Source organism: Suricata suricatta, chromosome 10 (assembly GCF_006229205.1).
Source record: "Suricata suricatta isolate VVHF042 chromosome 10, meerkat_22Aug2017_6uvM2_HiC, whole genome shotgun sequence".
Classification (NCBI taxonomy): domain Eukaryota; kingdom Metazoa; phylum Chordata; class Mammalia; order Carnivora; family Herpestidae; genus Suricata; species Suricata suricatta.
This window is the reverse complement of record NC_043709.1, coordinates 105,539,940-105,564,376: the sequence shown is the minus strand read 5'-3', so window position 1 is coordinate 105,564,376 and position 24,437 is coordinate 105,539,940. Positions and strand designations below refer to the sequence as shown.

The 24,437-nt window shown below is 42.4% G+C and overlaps 1 protein-coding gene and 1 long non-coding RNA gene across 3 annotated transcripts in view; one reads left to right on the top strand and one right to left on the bottom strand.

The window, feature by feature from the left end:
• Positions 1-10,000, bottom strand: part of LOC115303428 — a 31,014-nt gene extending 21,014 nt beyond the window's left edge. Inside the window, exon 1 of the long non-coding RNA XR_003914052.1 lies at positions 9,706-10,000. This is a non-coding gene — a long non-coding RNA (uncharacterized LOC115303428). The remainder of the gene's footprint in view (positions 1-9,705) is intronic.
• MKX (mohawk homeobox) overlaps positions 6,563-24,437 on the top strand; it is a 65,771-nt gene continuing 47,896 nt past the window's right edge. The window contains exons 1-5 of one of the 2 annotated variants that reach the window (XM_029953191.1): positions 6,563-7,026; positions 9,230-9,496; positions 11,196-11,355; positions 20,120-20,273; positions 20,691-21,026. In XM_029953191.1, coding sequence (XP_029809051.1) covers positions 9,309-9,496; positions 11,196-11,355; positions 20,120-20,273; positions 20,691-21,026 — 838 coding nt within the window. In that variant the 5' untranslated portion in view covers positions 6,563-7,026; positions 9,230-9,308. Of the gene's footprint in view, positions 7,027-9,109; positions 9,497-11,195; positions 11,356-20,119; positions 20,274-20,690; positions 21,027-24,437 lie in introns of those variants that run through there. The other variant, XM_029953190.1, reaches the window with a different exon arrangement.

The window sequence follows — 24,437 nt, the reverse complement described above, 5'->3', positions numbered from 1 at the left end:
GTTTACTCCTGCCATATTTTTTTTTTCAATGGAAGCCCTAAAAATCCCTCTTGAAATCCAGAGGGTTTTGGCATAAAACTTTAAAAAGTCTGATGTAAGAGGTGAAAATGCTGTTTTTCAATCAGGCTCAAATTTCCGAAGTAATGATCTTTTTGCATGTTTTCGGGAAGGATGTTGGTAATACGGTTACAAATTTTTTAGCAGACACATAAAATGGCCCTTCTATCATCTTCAAGCTCCCTAATGCATTTCTACAGATGATTTACAGATTTACTGGATTCAAGCAATCTTTATATCAGGCACCTTGAAACGTTTTAGATGAGGTATGTTTGTTTTCCAGTGCTTTCTTAACAAGTTTGTAAGCTAGGCAAGGATCATGTCTTTTAAATCAAAATCATGCAGTTCTTGGCACAGGATTTTGCATGCAGGTGTCCCATAAATATTTACTATTGATTATTAAAAAAGAAAACAATGAAAAAAATAGTTCGAATTTTGTGGGGCTTGGAGGAGAGACAAGAGGAAGTGAGCCAAAAAACAGTAATTCTTACAAATTAATCACCATTTTCCATGACTTAAAAAAACATAAGCATCAAAACACCAATACTGTGTCAAAAGGTATGTATGTCAATCCCTTTTTTAAAAGTGGTTAAAATTTTAAAAAATAATAACAGCATCAAAAGTATTGTAAAAATAATGAGGCTGATTCTCTAAACACATATAACACATTCTCTGGGGGAGAGGGGAGAAAGCATGCTTTCCTTACATCCTCTTTCTGTTCTCTTTGTTTGTGGTGGCCTCTAGTCATCCAAAAAGCACTTTGCTTAAGCCCGCTGGTGGTACTTTGAACAGGCATGCATTATGTAGGGCACAGACTAAGTCCCCTTTGCCAGGAAACCCCAAAATACAGTGACTTCAAGAAAGAGAAGTTTATTTGTCTCTCAGATCAGTCCGGCTGAGAAGCCCAAATCAAGGGGACCAGCAAACACAACCTCAGGCCACATCTAGCCTGCTCTCTGTTTCTGTTTCTGAGGGAAGAACAGTTTTTACGTATTTCAATGGCTGAAAAAAAGTCAAAGGACTTTTCATATTGGGCGACACAGGACAACTACATAAAATTGAATCTTTAGTGTCCATTAAATAGTTTTACTGAGACATAGCAACACTCGTTCATTGACTCATTCAGAGTCAAGCATTAAGCACTATCTATGGCAGCTTTCACACTGTAATTGGCAGAGTTGAACACAGACCTTATGATCCACAAAACTTAAAACATTTACTGTCCGGTCCTTTCCAGAAAAAGTTAGCTGAGTCCAGGCCCAGAAGCTCTCACCCATGTGGTCCATCCAAGGTCCCAGATTGCTTTCATCTTGTGGCTCTGCTGTTCTTTGAGTTATCTGATTAGTAGATGTGGGTCACTGCTACACCCATGTTCCAGCCCTTGGTAAATGGGAAGAGTTAAAGAGAAGGGCAAGCAATTTCTTTTTAAACAAGTTAAGCAAAACTTGAACACAACACTTTTGCTCACATGTATTCCTTTGGTGAACTTATTGAAATATCCTACACATAGATGAAAACAGAAGGATGAAAATGAAAGCAGGGAAAATGGATGGGGTCAGCGAAGAGCTTGAGACAGCATGAAGTACATGTAGTAATTAAATGTTAAAGCTGAACTAAATCTTAAAACTCAAGTACCTGAATCCACTAGGTTCCAAATATAGAGTCATACTAGCTTGTGATCAAAAGTCTTTGCTAAATTTATTAAAATGGCCACTTTTTGATGTGCAAGCAAATTGATTTTCAAGATACAATAATCTCCTGGGAGAAATTCTTGTATTTCAATGTACACTTTGAGGATAAAATGTTCTCCAGATTCTCCTCAGGACCCCAGTATATAGTGTATATTCATGTGTGTAATGGAGTAGAGATTGTGATTGTTAGTAACTACGAAAGATATTTTGGAATCAAGGGAAAAGATGAGGTATTAGTGGCCCAGGGTTACTGCAGGTCCTGTCTCAAGCTCTATGAAATAGGAAATAAAAAAACATTATTCCACCTGGATCTCAATTCTACCAACAGTTGACCAATTGCATTTCTGTACTTTTATGTGACTAATGTTTTGTAGAAATGGGGGCAACAAGATATTTGCATTTTTGTCCAGAGTGAATTTGACTCATATGCAATCAGATTGAAGGTTCTCATCTTAACGGGTTGCTTTGCAGAAAAAAAAAAAATCATCACATTCCACAAAGAGTTGAGCAAGAAAAAAAAGATGCATTTTACTTTTACAAATCACAAATGGTAGGGACTCATCACTTCTACAAATAACCTTATACTACACATGGTCAGTTATCGTTTGGTTCTGCGATGCCTTTGAAAAGCTCTGAGCAGCGAACTCGACCCTGGAGAACATGGCTGCCTGAAACTGCTCTCCTGCTTCTGAGCAGGACCGCGACAAAACAAACGGCAAGTTTGTCCTAGAACAGTATTGAATTAGCCTTCTAAATTAGAACCATAACCAGGCCATGCATATTACTATTTTGATACTTGACATGCTCTGAAATTAGAAACAGAATAATATTGGAAGTCTTTGGAGTGCAGGATGGTTTTAAATTTTTGAAGATTAAATTTATTATAGTCTATTGGGTGTTTTGCAGCATCTCTTAAAACCTTCTTAGGCCAACTTACATATGGAAAGGAATGTGCCATATATACGAGAAAATTAATATCAAATCAATGGGGGAAACTCTTAAATAGACACCATAGGAATAACTGACTATTCATTTGGAGAAAAAAAATCAAATTAGAGCTCTACCTCACAACATTTACAGATTAATTCCAGAAGGATCAAAGAGCCAAGTGAAAACAATTTTTAAAAGTATTAGAAGAAAATATTTTAAAAGCCTTTGTAAGGAAGACACAAAATCCAGAATTCAAAAAGGAAAATGCAGACCTATTGACCTACATTCATATTTAAAGCTTCTGTGAGGCAAAAACCAAAAGAGGCAAAAGTTGGATGTCAGATCAGGTGACATATTTGCACTATATAAAGCATATATATCATGGAAAATTATTTATAAAGGACCTCTATAAAAGTAACAAGATATCCAATAAAGATATTAGCAAATTTCTTCCATTAAGGAATATAAATGGTTTATGAATAAATGAAAAGGTTCTCAAACAATAAGACATTATTTTACTCATCACGCAGACAAACATTATGAAGTCCAAACATATGAAACACTGTGTTAGCACGTTGGGAAATGGAGACTTTGTGGGGTGTACAGGTTGGAGGGGAAATCTGGAAATATTTATCAAAATTTTAAAATCATGTTTCCTTCGATCCAGTTATTCTATGCCTGTGTAGCTATTCCTAGAAAAATGTTTACACATGTGCAGAAATAATCATAAACACGAGTGTGTAATGCTTATAATAGTGAACATTGAAAGGGCAGAAATGGTGATGAGGAATGGCTAAATAGATTATGGAGCATTATGTAACAGTCAAAACTATGGAGTTATACTTATGTGTACTAATATGAAAGTTCTCTATGAAATTGAATGAGAAAGCAAGTTCTGGTTTAGTTCTGTGCGTCTGTGTATGTGTACCCTTCTATAAGGTATGGTCTCATTTCTTTCAGAAGGTCGTAAAACAAAACTATAATGTTTCATTTGTAATCATGGATGTGAACGCAGAGAAAACCATGCAAAGGTTACACAAGCATCCAGCGGTGGCCACCTCTTGGTGGTTGACTCTCAGAAGGTGACTGGGTGGAGCTAGCAGAAGGAACTTTCACTTGGACTCTGTCTGTTCCTTGCTTGTGAATGAATTTATGAAGAAGACCCTCTCCCAGAGAATTTATCTTGCATTATTAATGCAATTAAAGTCAAATTATAAACAATAAAAATGCCTTGCGAGGAATCTGGGGGACTCCTACTAGTTCATCCACGATGTCTCTGCAGCTGGGTCTTTCACTACTTGTTATGTTGTTCCACTTACACACTTCAGTATGTGTCCCTACAGCTCACACTGGCCAAGTGTGAGGCCGAACCTGCTATTTGTTCATAAATTTACTATTTAATAACATTTGGATGGAAAGTGACAGACTTTCCCTGGCTTTGTAATTTATTTCATTGCCTATAATTAATAACCAGAAAAGAGTTTAAAAGCAATCCTTATTTTCAAAAAATTGACCAATATTTGTTGTGAAATGTCAGGCTCCTTGGTAAAATATCAACATGCTTAAAATGAAAGCTTCTTGTTTTCTTATAAGAAAGTAAAATTACTTATATTTATAACTACACTCTAGGTCTATCTAATAGAACAAATTAAGATTCCTGCCAAATGTTCTTACTTGACATTTTTCTAGCTTTAGCAATTGCAATATGTTACTTTCACATTTTAAAAAATTTCTTAATAATAGCATATGGCAAGTTTGTGGAAAATTTGATATCTTCGTTTTATACTTTCGTAAATTCAGGCTAAACCAACATCAAATTAACCAGAATTAAGACTCAATTTCGAGAATTAGGACTCAACTTTTCTGACTTCTGGCCTAAGCTATTTTCACTTTTCCCTGCATATAGCTATCTTCTACAAACTATATACTCTCTAAATCTTCTGATAGTGCTTTCTAAAATTGCAAGGTTTATTTTTGAGGATTATGATATAGCATTTCATATCCTGACATTAGAATACAGCATTAGAAGGTAAGTAAAATTCACCTTTGGAAAAGGTGGAATTAAAGATAATGATAACTGTTTCTGAACTATGGATTAAAATAAAGAGGGAACTTCACTCTTGCATAGAGGATGAAACTTGAAAAAATAAAATTTTGGTCTATTGCAAAATACATGCTCATTTGCATAGTAAACATCTACCCTCCATTGTGGGTTTTTTTTTTTCATTTTAAAATGGATTCTAATTACAAAACCATAATCTAAAGTAATTCTGCATTACTTTTTCAGTGATTTAAGACTAAGGTGTATATTATTCTTATACCACATTTTAAAAATTTTGCAAGATTTTTTGCTGTATATTTTATATCAGACTTTAAGAAAACCCATCTTACATGTAAATTGATCTTAAGTCAAAGTTCTCTAAATGCATTTTTACATTGGGTAAATGCAGTTAAGACTAAAACAACAAAACGCATTTGTCCTAGACCAGCTTATACTACAGCATCTTGCTGCATCTTGCTCCATGAGTTCATGAGTCAGTATCGTACTATGAAATTGCAAGCAACTACATACTGCCGATACCGAGAGCAGCTGACTAAAATATACGCCAGAGGGGTGTTTTACAGCTGATTTCATGATAATGTCTGGTGACCACCATAGTCATAGAGAGCATAGGGGGAAACCGGGCTATTTCCTCCTGTGAATTATCACATACCAATTGTGAAACTTACTTGCTGCAAGTCTGTGGCTAAAATTTTCTTATGTTTCCCTGATGTTAAATTCCGTCTGTAGCCCGATGTGTCTATTGAACTTACACTAGAGCAAGTCAAGTGCAGCGCCAATGATAAAATGAGAATGCTCAACCGCAAACGATAAAATAAAGGAGAACAAGGACATTGGGAAATGTGATAAAATGATAATATTTATCTGCCTAATGCGCAAAAACTTTAAAGTTCGTCCTTCACTCCTTTAGATTGTGCCACCGCCCGTTTGCCGTCGCATAGTTTGGGAGATAACATAATGGAAAATTCGAAGGTGTGATTAGTCTCGGTAATAATAGCTTTAACATATATTTTAACCACTTCCAGGCCACATAAAAGGAAGATGCTTAGGTGGGCCACTGCCCCAGAGCTGGTCAGCCACCTTGAAGGAGAAAAGAACAGATGATGCCATAGCCTTCGGGTTTGGAAAAATCTACTTTCGCTCTTATAAAAAGATGAAGGTGTCGCTGCTGGGGCAAAGCCCGCAGCGAGAACGCGGACGGCTTGGTGCTCGGTGCCTTGACGATCTTCAAGGCTGCCAGAAGCTCTCAGCTTCCAGTTGCACCTAAACCACAGCTTTCGTTACTCGCATATTTGAAATGATGGTGGGAAGGGAACCATCATCAATAAGGGGATCTGAGAGGCATTCTCTTCCTCGCACTGTGTCCTAGCTCGGGATTCTTCCAAGTTCCATCCCCTTTCCTCCATGCTGATGCCGGGTCCTGGGCTCGCCTTCTCTTTCCATACCTGGATCACAGTGGGTTGGGCACCTGGGCTCGCTCGACCCGGCCTTGCCTCCCTCCACCCCTACGTCCCGCGGCAAGCGCAGCCTCTCCAGCCCTGGCCTCGGACGGTGAATGTGTGCCTGGCTTTGAAACAGCCCGGACCTCTCAGAAGCCCAGTGACACCAGAAAAGCAGCTCCCGGGGCGCAAGCATCTTCTGCAATACAGACACAAACCGAGCTCTAACTGTACTCCAGCTAATCGCGAAGAAAATTACGGTCGCATCGCAATGCTCTCTCCCGCCTAGCAGCGCGTGGTTAAATTTCCGGCTCTCGCGCCAGCTAACACGCGGGATTTGCACCGCAGCGTCTCGGCTCCCAGAGCCCAAGCCCGGCGCTACTTGGGGCTTCTCCGATTTCTCCCCGAAGTGCGAAGGAAATAGCCCCTTTTGCTCCGCGCCTGCGGGGCCGGCGGATCTGACACCCGGGCCCCGCCGGGGAGGACTGGGCGGGCCGGGGACTCCCCGGCCGCGCCTGCAGCGGCAGCTCCTCCGCGAGGGTTAACTGCAGTCCCCGCTGCCGGGAGGGTGCTGAGGCTTCCTCTCGCCGGCCCGGGAACGTGGATATCGCGCCTGCAAGATGTTCGCCGGCTGGGCCGGGCAGTCAAGAAACATGAGAAGGCCTCGGTATTCCTGTTCCCGGGCCGCGCGCGCCCGTCTGAGTAAATAAAGCCGAGACGACTGCGGTGGCGGCGGTGAGCGCGCCGGAGCCCGCGCGGAGAACATGCGGCGGGGATGGGAGTGCGCCTAGTCTCGACGCGGGAGAGCCAGCCGCCCTGCCGCCGGCCGCGGGCCCCGCCGCCACAGGTACAGCCCTCGGGTCGCGGCGTCTCTGCTGCGGGCCACGGGACCGGAGGCTCGCTCTGGCCCGGGAGCTACTCCTTCCCTCTGCCCCGGGCGTCTCCGCTCTCCCCGCCCTTCCCCCACCTCCCTCCGAGGTCCAGTGGGCACGCGCTCGGGTGGTGGCCAAGGTTGGCCAGAGGGTCCACGAGGAGCCTGGGAGCCCACCTGGCTGCCCCTCCTTGGTTTTAAAATTGCTCGCGGGCGTTGGACGGGGTAGTTCTGCGGGGAAGGAGCTCCCCAAGCAACAGTTTGGAGTCGGGATGAGGGTTTAGTGGGGAGCACTAGGCGGAGAAGAGGTGCTGGGGCCTGTGGCGGGGCGCCAGGTGAGGACCAGGTACCTCGCTGCACATGCCCCCGCCCCCCGCCCCCCGCAACCCCTCGCGTCAGGACCCGGTTCTCCGACCTTCACAGCCCCCTGCCACCTCGCTTGCCGCCTGCAGACTCAGACCACTCCGGGTGTCTGTGGTTGCGATCTCTGTGTGGGCTTGGGACAGCCGGGAAGGGTCCGGTAGGACAACCTCGCAGCGGAGTCGCTACGAAAATCTAGCCATTGAATACAGGAGGACAGGACTGGGGTGGGGAAACACTGTGGGACTAGAGAAGGGCGTGTTTTACAAACAGCGCAGCGTGAACGCAAAGCACTAAGCGTACTGATTTAAAAAAAAAAGAAAAAAGAAAAGAAAAGGCTAGTCCTGACCTTAGAACGGAGGCTGCGAGCACGGAAATTTGCTTTGACACTGTTCGCCGAGTCTGCGTGCACACTCCAGACACATACCTGTCTGCGTGGGAGGACTCAGCCTTGTGCTACGCGGGGCAGCCATCAGAAGTCTGACTTCACCTCTCCACGAATACTGACGGTAGCCGTCGCTTAATCGCTGTGGTCACGGCCCTAAATGTCGCGCGTGGCCGCTCCCGTGGTGGCTGGAGGGCGGGGCAAGGGGCGTTGGCAAGTGTGGGCGCTCGGCAAGCGGGTCTGTGTATGTGCTAGAGGTAGCTGCGCTCGCTGCATCTGGGCGGGGTGAGGGGGCGCTGGCCGTTGTGCCGAGGCTACTGGGAAGAACCAGGAGCTTCCCCGAGGCGCGAGGGCCGGGTGATGGGGGCGATAACTCCACTGTTAAGCGTCGGCGAGGACTTGAACCTGAGCCCTCTGCTCTTCAGCGAGAGGCTCCCGGCCACCGCGACCCGGGAGGTGAGCCGAAAGCATTTTTCAATGACTGCAGCCTCAGGCTTGGTGGTGCGCGGATCGCGACGCCTCCTTCCGCTCCTAACACCTATGCAACCCCTGAAATGGTTCCCCGAGACCCCAGACAGGGGAGGGTGAGCCAGGGCTCCAAGTTCGGGGCTCACACCCACGCTGCGGAAGAGGACAGCCCTGACAGCGGGCTCCCGGAGGCCCCGGACTCCGGAGTCTTTGACCAGCCGGGACCCTGAGAGTTCTGCAGCGGGCTGGGGGATGGTAGGAAGACTTGGGGGAAGGCGGAGGGAGATAATGTGGTACTTTTGTCCTTGATGCCACTTAACTTTCTAGCTTAGAGGTCAGCTCACTTTCCCTGCCCTCACCCCCACCCCCAGGCACCTCAGCCGGAATTAGAATTTAGGGGTTTCAGCCAAACCATCCAGGATCTAAGAAAACATGAAAATCCCCGGAATCCCGGTGTGGCCTGGGACTCATTAACCGGGGATTGCAGATGCGGTTGTTCACATTACCCAAAAATTTCCCTTCCTTACAACCCCTCGGTCCAACCCGAGTGAGAGCTCGGAGGTGCTTTAGACTTCCGTGGTGCCTGAAGAACCCCACCCCGCACCCCCCGCGCTTATCCGGCTCCGCTAACCCGAGTGCACTTCTTCCAGATTAAAACCGAGATAAGAGCTCGTTTAGGAATTATTTCCCTTTGCCTACGCGGGTTAAATTATTCCTGGTTGAGATTCTTTGGAGCTATCGCCGGGGCTAGGTGGAGGCTGGAGACCTGTCCCAGGAGTATGCGGGGGACTGGTGGGGAAGGAGGAGCTGTGTAGCCAGGCGGAGAGAGGCAAGGGTGCCCATGTCCAGGTGTGGCGCCGCCGCGCCTCTTATCGGCTCCCCAGCCCAGAGCCTCCGCCAAGTCCGGGGCTCGGGACGCGTAGGGATGTGAGCACTGAGCGAGTAACGTGATGACTCTTCTCCTAGAACCCGAGCCCTGCGCAGCTCCCCGCGGCCAGGCCTCCAGGCGCAGCGGCGGCGCGACGCGCCTCGGCCAGCCGGCACCATGAACACCGTCGTCTTCAACAAGCTCAGCGGCGCCGGGCTTTTTGAGGACCGCGGTGCTCCCGAACGGGAACGGGGTAGCCGGCCCTACGGCGGCGTCCTAGACAGTCCTCACGCCCGCCCCGAGGTGGGCATTCCGGACGGCCCGCCCCTCAAGGACAACCTCGGCCTGAGACACCGGAGGACTGGGTATGCGCACCTTCCCGGGACCCCTGCCCGCCTGCAGCCTGGAGGGGAGGAAGTGGTAGCCGCGGCCCGTGGGGTAGGGGCCCAGAGCTCCGCCCCTGATCTGCGGAGTGTCCCTTTTAAGGCATTAGTTTCTCAAAATACAGGGGACTCGGGGCATCAGGATACCTCAAAAAAGGCTTGTTGGAAACGGCGCCCCAGTCCTCCCATACCTGGACCTCAGGGCCGGGGGCTACCTGCCCCTCTCCGGACCGCGGGTGCAGGATTGCGGATGAGAGCGAGGCAGAAGGGACTGAGCGGGACGCCTAGGAACCAGGCAGGGCCAAGCAACCAGGGGCTTCCCGGGTCAGGCCAGCCCCGTGGGCTTCCCCTCTCGTGTCACGACAGGGCATCGCCACGGCCTCCAGTGCCTGGGCCAAGGTGTTGGCAAGGTCGGCTCTCCGCAGGGCGCCCGGGACGCGGGCGCGGCTCGGCGGGGCCCGCTGCGAGCCCGGAGGGGGAGGCCGCGGGCCTGCCGGGCCGAGTTTCACTTTAGCCGGGCGAGGGGCTGCTGGGGAGCGAGGGCTCGCGGGTGGGCCCGCAGCGCCGGCTGCGGAGGCGTCGCTGCAGCTCCGGGAGCGCCCGGCGGGGGGAGGAGGGGCCGTCCTGGCCGTCTCCACCTGAAAGATTGCATCAGCTGCTTGTTCTGCGGCGTTGTTGGTTAGTAAAATAGAGATTAGGTTTCGTCAAAATGTTACTACCAGTCCTTTCGGATGGAGTTGCATTTCAAAGTGTTTAAAGAGGCAGAAGTCCTGGAGGCTGCGGCGCAGGCGCGCGAGCCTCGCTAAGTGGAGCGGCGCGCGGGCGGCGGTGTGGCGACCCCTCCCGGAGCTGCGGGGGAGCGCAGCGCCCAGCGCCTGGCTCCGGGCTGCTCGGGCCTCTTCCTCCTGTGAATGTGCTTTACTTCGGGGTTTTCTTTTTTTCTTTTTCCTTAACTTTACCCTATGCGTTTTAACCCCCCTTTTTAAGTCGGGTAAAGGCCCCGAGAGTGTTTTTTAGGTTCTGCGTCCTTCCTACAGGAACAACTTGCTTGGAAAGTTTCCCCTTTTCCAGAGTATCGAAGGAAATAGAGAGCGAGAAGCGAAGCAGGGCGGGGTGGACGGCCGTCATCCCTTGCTTCACTCCTGCCGTCCAGTAGGCGACCTTTCCTTTGACCGCCGGCGACTGGAAGCCCCGAGCGGCAGGCATGAGTTCCCCAAAGGAACGTTCGAGAGCTGGCGGCAGCCTGACCCCACCCGCGAGGCCACAGCCTCTCAAGGGCGCGGTGCAGGCGGGCGAGGGGTCGGTCAGATCACTTAACCGTCACCTAAACCTCCAACCCTGGCTGCTGGCTTCGAGATATTCCCCCATTCCAAGACAAACTTAGTGTCCCTCACCGCCACCTGACCCCCTGCGAAAGGCAGGCCATTTCAGAGAGGTGCCCAGGGAACGATTTTCGCGCCCAGAAGTCCTGTGGCTCCAGCCCCGGCCTCCCCTCAGCCTGCGCTCCTCAGCGGGCACCTAGCTCGCAGCCGGACGCCCCGGGGTGCGGGACGCGGGTTGGGCGGCCGTTCTGGGTGGGTGCGTGGCCGCGGGCGCGAAGGTGTCCAGACGCAGGGGGTCCCTGGAGGCCGCGGCCAGGCAGCGCGGCTCACCCGGGGCCTCCTCCTCTCCCGGTGTCCAGGGCCAGACAGAATGGCGGGAAGGTGAGGCACAAGCGGCAGGCTCTGCAGGACATGGCGCGGCCCCTCAAACAGTGGCTTTACAAGCACCGTGACAACCCGTACCCCACCAAGACCGAGAAGATCCTCTTGGCGCTGGGCTCGCAGATGACGCTCGTGCAGGTAACCGCGTCGACTTTTCGCGGGTCCCCCACGGCGCCTCCCGCCGGGCAGGGATCCGCCCTGGAGGCCGGTCCAGGTGCTCAGGCCCCTGCGTGCGAGGATGCTGAGGGGCTTGGCACAGGGGCAGAGTCGTGTTGTAAGAAGTTTCTGGGTTTCCTCTCAATCTTAGCTGCCAATGCAGTGCGCATGCCCCGTTCAGGAGGGCCTGCTCGGTGTCTTGTTCGGGAAGGCGGTGGCGTCAGCTGCGCGTTCTGAGAGGGAGTCTGGGAATCCGGACTGGCGCGCGGTACGTGGAGGGCTACAGATGGGGCGCCTGCAGTGAGTTTTTCAAACCTGGGTGGGCGTTAGAATCGCTCGGGGGACGTGTTCAGACTCACGTTGCTGGGCGCCGCACCAGAGCTTGTGATTGAGTGGTAGGTCTGGGGTGCAGTGGATGCTTTGCATTTCTAACAAGTTCTCTGGGTGATGCTGAAGCTGCTGGCCTGGTTGAAGCTTTGAGAGCCAAGCAGAAAGGCAGCCCACATTAGGGGCCCCTATGAAAGGTCAAGTCCAGGATAACTTTCAAAATTACCTTTACTGACAGAACTAGGAAATGGAGTGGGAGGGCAAGAAGTGGGTTTTGATTTTTTTTTTTTTTTTAATAAGAGCATCCTGAGTATTAGAATCCACAAAATTTTGCTGATGGTACCTTCCCACTATGGTTAAGAAGCCACCAATTTCAAGTAGTTGGTTTACTTTGTCAAGTGCAGAGACAGGGTGCAAGTTTGTTCTCCAGTCAACAACACTCCTTTACTTTTCACTAAGCTTTTCTCTACATCGTCTTATTTGATATTCACAAAAATATGGTGAGGTGGAGCCGTTATGAGCATTTTACAGATGATGTCACCAAGGCACTGTGGAAGCTAAGTGTTCGTAAGGGGTAGAGGTGGCCTGGAAGTAATGTAATTCCAGATCAAATGGTTTTTCCAACACACCAGGCTTTAATAAATTTGGCGGCATGAACTTTTACACATGCAAACAGAACAAGTTTTTTCAGAAAGAGGAGGAGCTAAATGAGCTGAGGAGTTTTGTATATTATAGAAGCACTACATGACTGCATTTGTGAAGTTTTGGTTATTTCATTAAATTTATAGTCAGGGAGACGCCAAATAAAGACAATATTTAACTACTAGGTAAAATAAAACTTGCCTTTCAAAATATTTAAAGTCATTTTAGGAATTGCTGGAAAGTTTTACAAAGCATGAAAGTTGACTTGTATTCAAGCTTATTAAAACGATAATATGCATTTGTCTGCTTATATTCAGAATACAATTGTAGGGAAAAACATCTGTTTTGCTTCATGTTAACAGGCAATAGTATTAATAGTGATTTGCTGCAGCACTGGAGGGGAAAATTTATTTAGTGTTCTTGGCTTAATATCTGTTTAACATAAAACTATGAATTTTCAGTGATTCCAGTCAGAAAAACTTTACTTGTGAAAATAAATGCATATGTTCAAATTTCAGTTTAAACAGGTATGCTATTTGTTTTGAAAATACACTAGTTTATAGAGCTATTCGAATGTTTCACAATGATGTCAGCAATAAAGCATTAGCTTGATTTGGTTTATCATACAATTCCATATTTAATGCTTGCATTCTTTCATACAGAAAGCAAAAAAAAAAAAACAAAACCCAACAGAGAACAATTTTTTTGAGAGAAAAAGAGAGGGAGAGCTTGAGTGGGGGAGGCATAGAAGGGGGGAGAGAGAGAGAGAGAGAGAGAGAGAGAGAGAGAGAGAGAGAGAGAGAGAGTGAGTCTTAAGCAGGCTCCATGCTCAGCTCAATCTTACAAACAGGAGATCAAGACCTGAGCTGATATCAAAAGTCTGATGCTTAACCGACTGAGCCACCCAGGCACCCCCTAGGACATTAAAAAAAATTTTTTTAAGGTTATATTTTTATTTTGAGATGGCGTGGGGAGGGAGAGAGAGAATTCCAAGCAGGCTCCACACTGTGGACACAGGCCTCAAACCCATGAAAGGGGAAACCATGACCTGAGCCGAAATCAAGAGTCCACAACTGAACAGAATGAGTGACCCAGCTGCCCTGCCCTAGAGCATTTTTTAATTATGAAAACTAATATTGTCATTAGCAGAGACATCTAAATTTTTATGTACAGTAGTTTTGTTGAGATGCAATCCAAGTAGTTGTCATTTTAATACAGAATCAAATTGTTTTCTATCTCTAAGATAGCTCAAATACAAATAACCATTCTTTTTGTATTAAAGATCTTGGTAATGCTATTACGGTCTTCTCATTAACGTGAAGTTTTCATTCATGTAGTGAAAACTTCTCATTACATTTTCTTTCTCTTACACTAATTCTCAGAAGATAAAAATGCAAAAAATTATTTAAATTTTAAATGGAGCAAAAGTAATTATTTATAATAATAAGTGATAACCTGCTTAATGATTTCCAAATTTTTATAAGAAATGAAATTGGTGTCCGGAAATTTATAGTGATAAATGGAAAAAATAAAAATGTATAGAATAGCCAAGGGATGTTAAATGTAGTAATCCAATTTGAGTTATTTCCAATTAGACATTATAGAATATTTTTGTAAGAATATATATATATGTATATATAACATACACATATATGTGTGTATGTATATACATATCTATCTACAGCTGACCCTTGAACAACACAAGTGTTAGGGTGCCAACCCTCCCTACAAGTAAAAAATCCCCATATATTTGACTCGTCCAAAACTTAACTACCAGTAGCCTACTGTTGACTGGAAGCCTTACTGATAACATGAATAGTCGATCAATCATATATTTTGTGTGTTATACGTATTCTTTATGTTATATGTATGCTGTAGTGTATTTTTACAATAAAGTAAAATTGTGAGAAAATACATTTACAGTATTGTGCTGTATTGTATTTGTTGAAAAAACTCTGTGTATAAGTGGTCCCATGCAGTTCAAACCTGTGTTGTTCAAGGGTCAACTGTACTCAGTTGATATATGTGGGAGAATTTGTGAAAGTCAAACATGTATTAGGCATCCAAGCAAATTCTGACTCTATGGGAAACCAAATAAATTCTGTAAATACTTTACGCTTCTGGAGGAAAAAGTATAAACCTATGAGCTGAATAAACCTTTTGATCCCTGCAAATTAGACCCCAGTGAATAAATTTCTCCTGTGGAGTCAGGCTTCTTGAGCAGAGCAGTCATGTCTTTTTCATGTCTTTTCACACCCCCATATCACCCCAGCACCGTACTTTCCATAAACTGTTCATACATGTTTGTAGAATGAAGAGATCTAATCGGGAATACCACTATAATCACCTTGTGGCTTTCCAAAACACCATTCTGAAACGTGGGTAATGTCTTGAAATCTGAAAAAGATATTCTAGTTTTAAAATCCATTCTATTGAATATACATTATCCTTAATGCTATATGATCATTTATAGACTGATATGAATATAACTCATTTTATTATTTTTAGTCTATCTGGAAATATGTCATATTTTTATCAGTGTACAAATATGGAGTGTTCCCCTTACTTCTGGTTCCAAACTCCTTTTTCTTGTTTACTGCAGTACCTCCTCTCTGTTTCTTATGATTGATGCTAGTAAGTGGCTAACATAACTTTTATTCCTTAATTACCAGAGTATCTTGTATTTCGAGAATTTCTTTTACACTTCACATTTTCCTTTTGGCTGTGTGTCAAATTGTTAAACTTTTCATGAAATGTATTTCTGCCTTGTTTTGTCACTCCTAAACTGATAAGGAAGGGCATAAAACCTGATCAGCATCTCCATTAGACCTAGAAGCAAGAAACTGAAACTTTAGTGGAAGAAATACTTTCAGGATCACAAAAGGTACTTTTTTTGACAGATCGAAGCTCCAAGGACAGTAATTCGCAACTACATTTTATATATCCCTGCAAAATGAAGCAGAAAGAGCTATTTATTGTTAATCTGGCATCTTCCTAATGCAATATAAACATTTTCATAAAATTGACAAGTAATCACATGTGTGTGTGTATTTTAACCAACCCAGATATTCCATTATGCTTAATTTCTATGCTCACTGTTTAAACATTATAAAAATATACTTTGTAGTCCCCAAATGTAAACAGCTTTATTGTGGAATAACACAAAATGGTACGCAGTTGGTGTTTTGTATTATCATAAGATATAGAGCTTACAAAGAATAATTGCCTTGGAAGACGTTTTTCAGAGAAGGACATATAGGGGCTACATTTGGTTTCAATGTTTCCCATTGTTCATGTGTATATATTGTTAAATTTATGTATATAATATATATATTTGCTTTTTTATAAGAGTGAAATATTTTCTTGGGATGACTTCTTTCATAATCACAATACAGAGTGCAATCCATGTGGCGTTAGTTTGAGATTACATTTAATGACTGAATGTTAATGTTTTCTCTTCTTATAGAAGTTTCACATTCCTATGATAATGTCCATGTACCATTGGTTAAAATTGCTACTTTCTAAGATTTTGCCCCTTCTGTTGACATAGCACCTTTTTTGCTAGGTGAGTGCTTCTGTTGAGAGACATATGTAGTTATCAACTACAAGGATTATGGCAACTGTTAAATATTCAACAGAATCTCAGATTGCTCTTTGTACCTTATTTCAAGTGTCGTACTACCTGGTGTGGAAATGAGGTTCTCAGTGTTTCAGTTGAGTCACTCAGAATAAGTTTGTTAATTCTGTATATTCAGAGATGGACAGATGCCATCTTATCCCTTTGGGTTTACTGCAATGATTGCTCTGCCAATACGATCAATGTAAACACCTCTGTTAGAGTAGGGATGAAAATTACCTAGTTTTCCCTTCCAACTTCTAGATATTTGGTTCTGCAAGCTTTCACTATAAAATACAGTGTTTCTAAAGCTCTGAGTTTGACATCAAAATGCTGTTGCAGAACCTATCCATGTTACCATGGAGGCCTGTTTCATGTAAAATAGAATTTAATGAGATTTGCAAGGAATCCATAGTCAGTTAAAGGTAGAAAGTATGAATTGGTATTTTTACTTTCTGTGAAACAGATGGAATTTACATTAATTCATCAGGAAAAAAAATTTAAAACAGTCTTTATGCAAATTTCTTAACCAACAGTTTGTCTGTTGTGTACATGACTTAAATGCAAGCAGCTATTAAGCACCTTGGACTATATCCAGTCTTTAAATTATACTGTAAATTTCTGGCAATAAAATACTGGCAAGTCAATATATTAGCAATTTGTTTGCCAGTCAAACTTATGAAATCAGGTCAGAGACTGACCATGTTAGATATCAGCAAACCTTTCTGGAAAATCTTCTAATATGTAATTAATATATTTTGGTAAGAACTGAGTATATAGAGCACAAAACAGGATATGATCCCTGTATATGAAAAACTGCAAGCGGAGCGCCTGGGTGGCTCTGTCGGTTCAGCGTCTGATTTCAGCTCAGGTCATGATCTCGCGGTTCATGGGTTCGAGCCCTTCGTCGGGCTCTGTGCTGACAGCTCAGAGCTGCTTCAGATTCTGTGTCTCCCACTCTCTCTGCCTCTCCCCTGATCACGCTGTCTCTCTCTCCCTCTCTCTCAAAAATAAACAAAACATTAAAAAAAAGAAAAAGAAAAATCGTAATCCCATCATGACATTTAAAGATCCCCACTTGAGGGCGCCTGGGTGGCTCAGTCAGTTGAGTTTCCACCTTCTGCTGGGGTCCGACTTCCCCTCAGGTCATGATCTCAGGTTTATGAGTTCTAGCCCTGCATCAGGTTCTGCGCTGTTGACTTAGAGCTTGGAGCCTGCTTTGAATTCTGTGTTTCCCTTTCTCTCTGACCCTCCCCTGCTCACGTTCTGCCTGTCTATCTCTGTCTCTCAAAAATAAATGAAAATTTAAAAAATAAAAATTAAAAATAAAGGTCCCAGTTTTTGTGTATTAGAATTATGATGTGTTCATGGTTTTGAAATTAGAGGGCCCTTGCATTTTAATAAAAATATGAAGACTTGAATAAGAATTGTATTTTATACTGTACTTCTGATGGTTGTACTAAGATTTAAGGTTAGTTAAGATTTAAAGTTAATCTGAATTATATGATGTTTAGTAAAGAAAGTAATAAGTTTTGGCACTGAATTTTAATAAATATGTTACATAGGCATAGGAGAAGTTGTGGTTTGTCCTCTGCAGGTCATGGGAGCAGAGAAGGACATAAACACATGTCTGATTGCTCGAAAGGGTAGTCGTCAAGAGTAGAAGGTAGGTTAATATCAACTATAAATGGAATGAATTAACACTTTTTTAGGAGAGTGTAGACTATATTAACAGATCTTAGTTTTTAGGGTTAGCAAGCATGTTAGGAACCATCTGATGCATTTTATAGATGAAGGTTTTGAAGTTCAAAAGAGTTGAGTGACTTCTCAAACTCCACATGTTTTTGGCAAATTGAAAACAGGAGGCCAGGTCTCTTTCCATTGCACCACAGTGACAAGAGAACAGGACACTAATGAAGATCTGAAGAACGTAAGCATTTAAATCATAATGGCACGTCAACACTTGAATTTGATGGTGATGGTGAAAATTTATTCAAGTGCATAAAATGGAAGATAAAAAGTTCAGAAAAATAATGTTCTAAAACTCCCAGTTATTACTAATAAGGACATGGATGAATACTTTGCCCATGATTTGGAGAATAGAGGGAGGTTTGAGAAATGGACCAGGCATTTTGTGCTTCCATAGTGAATGTTCACCCATATACCACAGTTAATACCTAGTTCTCTGCTAATCCTTCCATGTGCGCAGGGGACAAAACTTATCCTAACAGTTAACATTTCTAGCACTGACCACCATGGCTGGAGCATAAGAGCTACTCAATAGCTATGTATTGAATGAATAGTCCGAGAAGTTGTCTGTCTGTAGGGGTTGGAGAAGACTGAGAATTTGAAGCTAGATTAAATCATAGTTATAATAGCACAACTTGATAGGAAAGAGGGGTTGATAAAAACTAAGACTTCTGAAAAGCCCTGCGAGTTACCACATCAATGATCATAAATTAAAGAGGACACAAAGGAGGTGATTAATATTGAATATGTATGCTATATATGATGTGTGTGTGTGTGTGTGTGTGTGTGTGTGTGTGTGTAAATTGGGAAAACTACTATGTTTTAAAAACCCATGGAGATAAAAGAGGAAAAAGTTGTGATTCTGTTTTTTTAAAAAGTTCACCATTGGTTTATTCAATAATTAGGTCTTGGGCAATGTGTAAAAACTGTATATTTATATTATAAATCTAAAAAAAGAAAAAAGAAACTTCCAATGCAAGCATTGCCACAGAGACTATTATAGTCTGTGGAGTCATGTTCTAGAATAAATTGGCAGAAAGTTGTAATTCTCTTTCCACATTTCATTCTTTTAAAAGTCAATATTGGACTTCCTGGTTATTTACTTATATATTTTTTTCCTGATGATAGCCTGATATATTAAAGGAATTCCCAAATACCATTTTAACCTCTGGAAATCCAATAGCATCTTTTTAAAAAAAGGAAGTAAATTTCCTTTGTTTTGCAGTGTTTGTTTCTCTGTCTTCACCTGTTTGCTTTAGAAGCACTTGACTTTCAACTAAAAGCTGGGTGTTAGTTGGCATGTTTTCTTCCTCTGCTTGTCTGATTGCTCTCATTGTTTTACTAGCTCCTCCTTTATAGTCCTGCCCCTTTGATGTCTAGAGGTTTACAGGGTTTGGTCTTCAACCATCTCTCTTTCTGCCTACTCATAACTGCCGGTGTCACCTCTGTGCATTTGGCCCACGTCTGATCTTCCTCTCCCTTTAGTCTCAAATATCATTTTTGTTTTCTTGCTGCCCATCTCATCTGTATGCTTTTCTAGTACCTCAAACTAATCATTCCCCAAACCAAGCACATCATTTCATTCTCAAACAGTTCTTTCTTTCTCAAAATGGCACTTTCTCTTAATTACATAGAGCCGACTCGAAGTCCTCTTTAACTTTTCCCTCTTCTTCACCTATCACAATGTCTCTAGAATTTGACTTATATTTGTTCTCATGTCCTCTTTATTGGGAACACACTTCCCTACCCATTATACACGACATATTCCTTCAACTCTTCACTTAATTCCTCATGAAATCTTGAGTCACATATGAAACTAGTTCCTTCTTCCTTTGGGTTCCTGTATCATTAGATTTAATGGCTCTTAAGCCATTCGTCATATTCATTCCTATATTAAAGTTATTTAGGGGCACTTGGGCAGCTCAGTTGGTTGAGCAACCAACGTTAGCTCAGGTCATGATCTTGTGGTTCATGAGTTCCAGCCTCGTGTCAGGCTCTGTGCTGACAACTCAGAGCCTGGAACCTGCTTCGGATTCTGTGTCTCCCTCTTTCTCTGCCCCTCCCCTGCTCACATTCTCTCTCTTTCTCAAAAATAAATAAACATTAAAAAAAATTTAAGTTATGTGTGCACTCTCCTACCTCTCTTACTAGACTGAGCATTTGATGGCATGGCCAAGTTTTTGTTTTTGTTTTTGTTTTTTAATTCCCAGAATACAGTATGGGCTCAGTCTCTGTAGTAAGTGCTCAGCATGTTTGTTGAATGAGTGAATGCAATGAATGTCTAATCCTATTACATTCAGAGAATACTTAATGATCAGATACACTGAGAGAGGTTTAGGTCCTTTGTGGGAAATTCATCTTGTGATGGGTAATATTTTATGTTTCATTAATTGAAAAATAAAACTTTTTTAGGTGTCAAATTGGTTTGCTAATGCAAGACGTCGGCTTAAGAATACTGTTCGACAGCCAGATTTAAGCTGGGCTTTAAGAATAAAGTTGTACAACAAATACGTTCAAGGAAATGCTGAGCGGCTTAGTGTGAGCAGCGATGATTCGTGTTCTGAAGGTTTGTTAATATTTTTATTGTGCTTTGCCTCCATTAATAAGAAGTTCACTCTAATTGCAATTTTTAAGGTTGACTCCACAAAACATGATAGTGTCATAATGGTTCTTTTTTACTGCATGAGGTAACCTCACTTTTACAATACTATAAATGACGAACAGAATTATGGCTGCTTCCTCTTGTTTATAGATTTATCATGTGTCAGAATAACATTTTCTCTGAAATTCATTAAAATTAAAATACCACAGGGAGAGATTACACAGATTTCTGCTTCCTTTGCCTAAAAATTAATCTTGAATATCAAGGCTAATCTTATACACTTTAAATATTCTTTCTTTATGTATATATTTAATGATTAGCAGTTGGGTGGTGGGGGAAAAGTGTATGTGAATACTACCTAGTGATATTTTTCTCCCTTAGATGGAGAAAATCCTCCAAGAAACCACATAAATGAAGGGGGCTATAATAATCCAGTTCACCATCCTGTGATTAAAAGTGAGAGCTCAGTCATAAAAGCTGGAGTGAGACCAGAGTCACGGGCCAGTGAGGACTACGTATCACCACCAAAATACAAGAGCAGCTTATTGAATCGTTACCTTAACGACTCTTTGAGACATGTCATGGCCACAAACGCTGCCATGATGGGAAAGACAAGGCAAAGAAACCATTCGGGATCTTTTAGTTCCAATGAATTTGAGGAAGAATTGGTGTCTCCTTCATCATCGGAAACTGAAGGCAACTTTGTCTATCGTACAGGTAAGCCTGTGCTTTTCATGATACCTTGTTTAAAACAGAACTAAAACTGCAGCAAGGGGGTTATTTCAAAAGGTATCAAGGCACAGTTTTTATTGCTTTTGCACAAGATTATCCACATATAGCCCATAATTTAATTGGAAAGCTTTTGTTTTGTTTTTAATTACCAGATGTGCTTGTTAGTAGATGATGCTCTACTGGGGATTTTCACTCTTAATAATAAAGATGAGAATTTTCATTCTGCATAGTAATTTTTAATCTCAATGATATACATTCTTAGAGAAGAAATTTCCTGAATTATAACCAGCCATGCAAATACTTTGTATTTCACCTTTTCTGTTGAATTCTTTGATTGCTAATAGTGATGGAAAATGAACACAAGTTAGCATGGATGCCAAGACTCTTATGAAGGACAAGCGTAGGTCTGGCTTAAATTGCTTTGGAAATTTTATTTTTATTCCTGGAAAGCACAAGTAGGGCTGATAAATAGCTTTGAAATTTTTACTTGTATTTCAAAAAGAATGATTGATTTCTGTCTGTCTAGAACTTTCTGATGGAGTAGTGAGTTTGGTAAAAATTTCTATCTTGACTTCAGTCTCCAGAGAGTTTGCTCATAAAGAGTGTTTTAGCAACTTGCTTCACCAAAGGATATGTGTGACCTACATCTGGTATAGATAAGAGTCCAGGTTCTGAAAATGCCTTCAAATGAGACTTGGAAATGTTAGAGCTGGAAATAACTTCAGAAAGCATCTACTCCAGCCATGTTATATCATTGATAAGAAACCCCAGACCAGGAACACATAGTTAGTAACTCTCCTTCAGATCAGTAATACAGCTGGGCCTGAACAAGAAGTAGGAAAACATAACTACTAACAGACCATGATGACTGTTACTGTTACAACTACTGCTACCAATTATTTATTGGTAGGCCCTCTGCTAAATACTGCAAAAATGTTGCTGCATGTAGTCCTTGTAAGGACCTTAATATGTGAACAGTAGGGCTTTATAAAGGAATTTAAATTTGGTCTATTTAATATACCTTTCAGATTATTTAATCAGAGTTCTTCTTTTCAAGTGTCTACAAATGTGTACAAGATAAGTTATCTGTGAAGATTCAGAGAAAATCTCAACATATGTTTTTTACTTAAATATTTTTTAATGTTTATTCATTTTTTTGAGAGAGAGGGAGACAGAGCACGAGTGGGGGAGAGGCAGAGAGAGAGGGAGATACAGAATCTGAAGCAGGCTCCAGGCTCCAGGCTCCAGGCTCCAAGCTGTCAGCACAGAGCCCAAGATGGGGCTTGAACTCACGAACCATGAGATCATGACCCGAGCCAAAGTCAGATGCTTAACTTATTAAGCCGCCAAGGAGCCCTCTCAACAGGTTTTTAAAGATTTAAATCAACCACATTTTCTGTTTGCAGCTCCAGCTCCAACAATGAAAACAACTCCAAATGCCCTGAGATACAAAATTTGTCTTGTAAATAATAATTGGGTCTAGGAAGAAGTAAAAGATGTAATAAAAGACTATTTAGCTAATAACAAGAATTTAAAAACTACATACCAACATCTAACTAATGTGACCAGAGCAGAACTTGGAGATAATTCAGAGCTTCATGAATTTTATTTGAAGAGATAAGAAAAGAAAGAAAATCAAGTCATTCAAGTACAGATAATTGAAAAAAATAATAACAATAAAAGTTAAAATGGAAAGCTGAAAACTAGATAAATAAAGACTTGACTCTTTGAAAGCAATACTAAAAGAAAAAAAGCAAAAATTAGTACAGAATAAAGTTGAAAATGAAAAAGGAGCTGTAGCAATCTATATATAGTTATTAAAAATATTTTTAAATTATGGTGTATTATGCAAAGTTGTTTGACAATATACCATATGCAAATGTGTAGATGAATTGGTATTATCCACATAAATTAAATTATAAAATTTTAATGAGAAAAGTTGTATATGACTACTGATGCAGGAAAAATCAAGGTTTTTAGTAAAACTCCATTTACAAAATACATGACTTGATAGATTCAGTGGTTTTTTTTCCCCAGACTTTGAAGAAATAATTAATTCTCATGCTTTGTGCATTTTTCCTAAGCATGTAAAAATATGAGAAGTATGTCAGTTTTTAAAACTGTAAATGTGGGATGGCTCAGTCGGTTAAGTGTCCAACTTCAGCTCAGGTCATGATCTCACTATGGGTTCAAGCCCTACGTAAGGCTTAGTGCTGACAGCTCAGAGCCTGGAGCCTGCTTCTGATTCTGTGCCTCCCCTTCTCTTTGCCCCTCCCCTGTTTATGCTCTGTCTCTCTCTGTTTCTCAATAATAAATAAATGTTAATTTTTAAAAAATGTAAATATTATTCTAATGCAAAGCCAGATTAAAATAGCATAAAAATCAACCTTTTTACTTTTAAAAATTTTTAATGTTTATTTTTGTGAGAAAGAGACAGAACATGGGTGGGGGAGGGGCTGAGAGAGAATGGGAGACACAGAATTCGAAGCAGGCTCTAGGCTCTGAGCTCTCAGCACAGAGCCTAATGCAGGCTCGAACTCATGAACCGTGAGATCATGACCTGATCTGAAGTCAGAGGCTTAACCGACTGAGCCACCCAGGTACCCCGATATCAACCTTTTTATTTATGATCCTGATACTGACTATAAAGCAACATGAGAAGTATTGATAACATAACATGAGTAAAAAACAATTTAAAATTGTGGGAACATTGAATGCAGTTATGACATTACAAGTATGTATGGACAGAAAAAAAGAAGATTTTTTGGAAACAATGAAAATTAATTTTGATTAGGTGGGATAATTGAAGATCTATTATTTTTTTAAATTTCTTACACATTTCTTTATGTTGCTCAGTAAAAACAAATTTGAAATTTACCCAGTGTGATGAGTCTTATGAAAAGACATACTCTTGGGGCACCTGGGTGGCTCAGTTGGTTACGTGTTCAACTTGGGCTCAGGTCATGATCTCATGGTTTGTGAGTTAGAGCCCCTCACAGGGCTCTGCACTGATAGCTTGGAGCCTGAAGCCTGTTTCAAATTCTGTCTCCCTTTCTCTCTGCCCCTCTCGCCCTCTCTCTCTCTCTCTCTCTGTCTCTCAAAAATAAACACTTAAAAATTTAGTTGATGCTTCTCAAAGTGAAATATCTTGGCCATTTATTTTTATTAAAGTCTTCAATGGCCTATTGCCAAGTTCTATTTTTAAATAAAAAGCTATTTTTTAGTAGTGCAAGCAGTAAAAAAGCAGCCTAGACATGCAAACTTCTGGTTTTCCATGCATGTGAATAACCTTTTAAAAGAACAGAATACATTTTTGGTTTTGTGGATAGAGAATTGAGAAGGACTGGTGGTCTAAGCCTGATCTGCTAAATCTCAGCCCGAAACAATAAATGGCTG